Source organism: Paramacrobiotus metropolitanus, unplaced genomic scaffold (genome assembly GCF_019649055.1).
Source record: "Paramacrobiotus metropolitanus isolate TYO unplaced genomic scaffold, Prichtersi_v1.0 Parri_scaffold0000028, whole genome shotgun sequence".
In the NCBI taxonomy this organism is placed as follows: Eukaryota; Metazoa; Tardigrada; class Eutardigrada; order Parachela; family Macrobiotidae; genus Paramacrobiotus; species Paramacrobiotus metropolitanus.
Genome location: NW_026570248.1, coordinates 628,760 through 634,761, shown reverse-complemented (window position 1 = coordinate 634,761; position 6,002 = coordinate 628,760). Strand labels below are relative to the sequence as shown.

The 6,002-nt window shown below is 45.6% G+C and overlaps 2 protein-coding genes across 2 annotated transcripts; one reads left to right on the top strand and one right to left on the bottom strand.

Annotated features, from left to right (window-relative positions):
* Positions 1–64: 64 nt before the first annotated feature.
* Positions 65–1,253, bottom strand: LOC129588023 (NADH-quinone oxidoreductase subunit I-like). The gene is made up of 2 exons (XM_055482023.1): positions 705–1,253; positions 65–546 (listed from the first exon to the last, which is right to left on the bottom strand). Exons 1-2 carry the CDS (start codon positions 1,077–1,079, stop codon positions 286–288), a joined length of 636 nt encoding a protein of 211 aa, XP_055337998.1. The 5' UTR covers positions 1,080–1,253; the 3' UTR covers positions 65–285.
* Positions 1,254–1,765: 512 nt separating this feature from the next.
* On the top strand, positions 1,766–5,865 carry LOC129588228 (uncharacterized). Its single transcript, XM_055482393.1, has 6 exons — positions 1,766–2,216; positions 2,396–3,527; positions 3,560–3,730; positions 3,925–4,444; positions 4,614–4,708; positions 4,777–5,865. Exons 1-6 carry the CDS (start codon positions 2,161–2,163, stop codon positions 5,563–5,565), a joined length of 2,763 nt encoding a protein of 920 aa, XP_055338368.1. The 5' UTR covers positions 1,766–2,160; the 3' UTR covers positions 5,566–5,865.
* The last annotated feature ends 137 nt before the right edge of the window (positions 5,866–6,002 follow it).

The window sequence follows — 6,002 nt, the reverse complement described above, 5'->3', positions numbered from 1 at the left end:
AGGCAGGCTGATGCAGCTGATGTTATCTGCAGCTTTCTGATCTTATAAAGCATCATATTTCAAGAAATGCCGATTGGCTTTGCACTGTTATTCGTAAAATGTACAACACCAGACAGCTGAAAAATATTTCAACAATCAGTCCAGGGCCACTACCGAAATCAGGATGGCCTTCCATTAAACGAAGCTGTACAATTGCCAAGTTCTTAAAGATTATTCTACACTCTTTCGTAAATCTTCTTGAACTTTGCGAACCCACATGCAAATTACTTGCAAAATAGGATCCTTTCATCGATACAGATGATCCGCTTCCAGATTTGCGGCGATTTCCGCTTCCCATCTATCGCCGTTGGTTAGCAGTTTGTCTTTGTTATACAGCAACTCTTCTCTTGTTTCTGTCGAATATTCAAAATTCGGTCCTTCAACGATGGCGTCCACGGGGCAGGCCTCCTGGCATAATCCGCAGTAGATACACTTCGTCATGTCGATATCATATCGAGTAGTTCGACGGCTACCATCAGCGCGCTCTTCAGCTTCGATTGTTATAGCCTACAGGTCGCATAATGGCAATTCAATCTACACGTTTGTTTAGGAATTCTACTACATGGGTGCTGGCCAGCCTGACCGTGCTCTTAACTTACATCCATTGCGTTAACTTACAACCAGCAGCAAAATATATTTCTACACGCAACGGTGGCAACACCAACCTGAGCCGGGCAGACTGCTTCGCACAGTTTGCAGGCAATACACCGTTCCTCGCCTGACGGATACCGTCGTAGCGCATGTTCCCCTCTGAAACGCGGGCTCAGAGGCCCCTTTTCAAATGGGTAATTGATAGTGGCAGGCTCCTTAAACACCTGCCCAACCACAACCAGCAGTCCACTGACCAATTCCCTCCAAAAAATAGTCTTGGATGCAGTTTCGGTCAATTCTGTCCATGTCTGCTCCGGTTGAGGTGGATTCACGTACTTATATTCCCCCATGTTGGGCGATGTGGAGGCATAGCGAACATGGGATGAACATGTGGACGACCACAGTGTTCTTGTCAGTTTTTGCGATAGACTGCACCGTAAAAGCAGCATTTCTGCGGATACGCAGTGATAATTATTCAAAAAAGTGAAACTTTTCGGATATACGCTCAGTTGCGATTCTACTAATCGTAAAAAACAGACGATCTTAACATTTTCAGATTTCACACCATGAGCCGATGAGCGAGAAAAATTATTTTATTGTGATCTGCGTCTGCCTATGTTTCAGAGCCCACACAATTCTGCTACACCGAGCGAAGCGCGGAAAATTTAAAATGTTTTGACTTCCTACTGCAGTACGTACAGTACACTGACCATGGTGAGTGCAGTATTACTTGGATCATGGAGTCCAATCGGCCGCTTACAACTTCCGGCAGATGGCGCTTTTAAGGTTCTTGGCTACTTGCACAAATGCTTGCACCGTCGCTGTACATTAGGCAGTGTACTACGCCAAGAGACGCTCGCAATTGGTTTAGCACGGCTGATGGGTGGTACGCATTGAAATCACAAAACTACAAGTACGCATCCTGAGCCTCTATAGGAAACAGTAAATTATTTCGTAAAATACTAGCCTGTGTATACATTTAGCGGGCCTCCAATGGATCGTTTTATGTTTGGTAATGTTCCAAATCTGTGCTATTGTTCGGGAAGATGGACCTGTGTGATCCCATCAGCTCCAGAAGCCGTTTGCAAAGGAACGGTTTATCTATGAACGGTACGTAAGTACCACATGCTGTAGCACGAATGATGCAAATGGCCGTTAGCACGTGGTGTTTGCCATATACGACAGGCACGGACAAGTGTAATGAAAAAGTACAGTACTCTGCAGGAAATGTGTACCAAACATAACTCAAGAAGCTTACTGCTTACAAGTTAGAAACACTTGAAGTTGATGTTCCTTGATTTCGTTGTTTATGGAAACATTTAACGGCATCAGCTTGGTTTCATTAAAATATATTTGTTTTGCGTAATTTTGTGCAGTGATAACTTTTCATTAACTGTGAAAGTGAATGGGGAATGTGAGAATAGACCGAAACATCGGTTGATGCAGATCTTGCTGCATGGATTACATATCAGATTGTTTCCTTCCAGAATACCCTGAATTTTTATCTTTGTATGAAGCTCTTCCTAGTTCATGGACGCAGTGCCTGACGGTATTAAAGCTGCTGCATTCGTTTCCGATGTCGTTAAGTAAGTAACCCGAATATGATATTCACATAGGACAGTTTATTGCTCATGTTCCCTGCTTCCAAACTTTCATGTTTGATGGCTAGCTTTAGCGTGTGGCCCCGAATATGATATTCACATAGGACAGTTTATTGCTCATGTTCCCTGCTTCCAAACTTTCATGTTTGATGGCTATTTATTAGCGATGTGGCTGCCCCGGAAATCATGCACACAGATCCTTCTTCAGCCCCAATTTTATCCACAGTTAATGCTAAAGTCAACGGTGTTATCGCTAATCTTAAAACTCCGGCCAAACCAAGGCCACGACCTGCAGCCAAGAGATCTGCGCCGAAGAAGACACCCGCAAACACGTGTGGCCAGACTACGACCGACGGCACGCCTGCCAAACCCGCTCGTAAACGCAGTCCTCGGGTTCGTACTGCGTCGACGAGTTCAACATCATCCCAAGCATCGGCAAATAATCCGAATTTCGCCGTCTCCACCACTCCGCTCTCCATCTTCCAAACAGCCTTCGCTACCACGGTTACTCAGCCTGCCGCAGTGATGCCCGCCAGTGCGGTGCAGCTACGTGGTGCACGCACCATTCTGCCTAAACCGCCCGGTGGCCAGGTGCCGCCGGTGGTGCGTGCCGTTGCACCGGTGGTCAATGCAACTAGTGCCCCTCAGTTATCTGCGCCTTCCGTGAATAATGTGCCTAATTCTGTGCTCCCAAACGAGACCATTGTCAATTCCGTGAATCTCCAGACTCCTATGCTTCTTGGCGGCCAGGCGCTGACATTTGGCGGCGTTCAGCTGATCAACCCCGTTCAGCTGGCGCAGCAGAAGATGGTTTCTGACAAAACAGTGGATGTACCTCAAAACAGTACAAAACAACAAACTCTAGTCCCGCAGCCGCTGCGAACGCCGGCTCCAACTGTGCAGGTGCAGTTGCAGACTATACAGACTCCGAATGGGCCTATGACCGTGGCGTTTCTTCCTAACAATGTCAACATTGGCCAGTCGAATATATCCTTGGCTTCCAGTGGACCGAGGCTTCAGTTTGTATCGAATAACCCGGTTAACAATCAGTTGCCCACTGGTTTCAATGCCCTACCGCCTAATATTGCTGGTCTGCTCGCATCGAACACGCTGCAAGTGCCGGGATTCGCTCCGAACGACCTTTCGCACCAGTCTAATCTTATGGCGACAACGAACACCGGGGAAAGCTCGTCTGTGCTTCAGGATGACATAACTACTTCGGAGCCGCCGGATAAAAAACAGAAAATGGATTCCGATTTTAATTTGGACGAGTTTCTAACTTTGGAACGGCCCCGAGCAGCGTTGGAATGACAGCGGCGCAGGCGAGCGTTTTGGACTCTACTGCTCAGTCCATTTTGGAAGAATTAGTAACCGGGCCGATGTTCCAGTCTCCCGCAGTTAACTCGACCAGCAACACCGCTGTACCTGTTGCCCCTGCGAAGAAGAAACGCCCCTCAAGACCCAGGAAGAAGAAACAAGAACCCGACGAATTAAAAATGGTAAGCACTTACTGTTTAAAAAAAGTAACTGATGCAGTTATTAATCTCGATACTTACTTACTGACTAGCTTGTGATTCATTCTATGGCATCCAGTATTGTTTTACTCGAGAAAGTCAAACAAAATTTGACTAGTTTTCTCGAAATTGTTTCCAGCTGTATTCCAGTTTCCAGAAGTTTTACTTTTTTTCTGCAGAAAGTCGAGGAGATATTAAAAAAATGTGGAGAAGAAATGCAAAAAGAAGTCGTCCCAGCACCAAATGCAACTTCGTTTTCTGATTCTTTGCCACCCGTACCCACGCCGCCGCTGAATGTATCCTCTACAGTATTTTCAACGGTGCCTGTAAGCACTGCTTCCAGACCAGTTTCCGCAGCAATCAAGCCAATCACGACTGCTGCTCCCATCCAGTCACCGGTTTCAATTGAGCCTCTCGTCACGCGCCCAGTACTGACGTCCAAAGTTTTAGCACGGGCACAGCCAACTCTTCCATCGTCATTGCCTCTCACTCCTGTGCCTTCGAAATCAGTACCTACCGCACCTTCCAGACCAGCGAAAAAGAAAACGGATCTGGCAGTGAAGGACGAGAAAGACGTGAAAATGCTTGAAAAGCTTGATTTAAAACTGCCTTTTAAAGGAATGACCAGTTCTATGAACCGACTGCTGCCCTTTCACCTGTTGTCTGCTCCAGACATTCGGCCTGAAGTTGTCGAAAGAGGTCAGTGACTTAAGAGGTTTACAATGATACTCATATCAATCAGTGCATGCGTTTTGCAGTGTAATATTTTTATACAGCTAAATATCAGGAAAAATACACGTTGGAGTTTGTGTGTGCTCCACCCATTCAAGTTCATTTTTTATCGGTAATTTCTTTTTCCTTGTTCCAGAAAATCGTACCTTCGACCTTGTATCGGACGCCTTAATTGATCGAGGAAGGCATTTGTATGCCCGCTTCGCCCAGCAGATGATTTTTGATGCCGCTGTATGTCTTCTGCAATGCACATAAATTGCATTACTTACTAAGCATAACATTCTACATTTTTTCTGCAGCAACCCATTTCGAATACTGATATTCTGTCATGTGTGCAAACATGGCTGGAATCCGAGAGGGAGGAGTTCGAGGCAGAGAAGCGGGCAGCCTCAGAAGGTTTACCGGTAGATCCACCTAATTGGGTGTACACGGACTTTCAGCATGATCCTAATGTGCCATATTTTGATGAACATTACCTGTCCACATTTTCCGAAGATACCGTACTACCGGATGAGCCAGCATCCAGTGCAAACAGCATCCTCTTCAGTCCAACCCTGACGCCCGAACCGCCTTCCGATGGCAGCGTATCCCTTAAATCCGAGCCTCCCTCCTCTTCGTCCTCCGTCACCGTAACCTCCCAACCCGGAAAGATCAAGCTTTTGATTAAGCGCCAGAAAGAAACTAAGCCTGAAAATGTCGATAGATCAGTTGAACCGACGAAAAAAATCAGTCTTAAACTGCGAATGTCGGCTAATCAATGGACAACGGTGGCCAGGGCTAAGCAAGACTTACGCGAATCGGATCCAGAGTTTGCGGAAAAGGGTCCTACGGTTGGAGTGGCAGTGGATAGTGTCACCCAGAATGCAGTTGACAGTATTTTACAGTTAAATAAAGAGGATAATATAACAGTAATTATTGCGCACGACGAGACGAAGACGGCCAGCAACCTTCGGCCAGGCAGCTTAGTGCGACAACCGGTGATGAGCAATGGCTCAGCCTTTGCAGATTATTTTTACGGTCCCACTGCCTTCTCAGATGAGACGGAAGACCCGGGTCTGGATGAGGCCATTCAGAGTATTTTAAGCTGATGAGTGTATTCTGATACCTCTACGGCTCTACCAGTCCACCACTATACCGAATACCGAGGATGGCAGAAGCAAAAATTATTTTAGTACGTTCTTTTTATCCCGATCTCTTTTTTGTTTGTTTGTTATAAGGTGTTATCTTCTTATGCTTTTGAAAACTTGTTTTAAACACTGAGTGCTATAAAGAAACATTCTTTTGAATGTGCATTTATTACGTTCTCCTGTTCTAGCCAGAATGCAAATATGTTTGCTTACAAATGCTAAACTGTGTACTCCCATACAAAAAATACTGACCAAAGCGGTCGTCACTTGTTAGCAATGTATGTAATTGTACTTTGTATTACGGGTTTCACTTTATGCAGTGACCGCCTAATTTTGTTTTGTAAACCCCTGATTCTGTGGTTAAATTTATCAATCACACTTGATATTTTGCACACATT

Coding starts and splice junctions, on each gene's coding strand:
- LOC129588023 (XM_055482023.1), bottom strand. CDS start 1,079: ATGCTGCTTTTACGGTGCAGTCTATCGCAAAAACTGACAAGAACACTG. Junction 547..704: donor AAGCAGTCTGCCCGGCTCAG/GTTGGTGTTGCC, acceptor TGCGACCTGTAG/GCTATAACAATCGAAGCTGA.
- LOC129588228 (XM_055482393.1), top strand. CDS start 2,161: ATGGACGCAGTGCCTGACGGTATTAAAGCTGCTGCATTCGTTTCCGAT. Junction 3,528..3,559: donor TAACTTTGGAACGGCCCCGA/GCAGCGTTGGAA, acceptor GCGCAGGCGAGC/GTTTTGGACTCTACTGCTCA. Junction 4,445..4,613: donor GCCTGAAGTTGTCGAAAGAG/GTCAGTGACTTA, acceptor TCCTTGTTCCAG/AAAATCGTACCTTCGACCTT.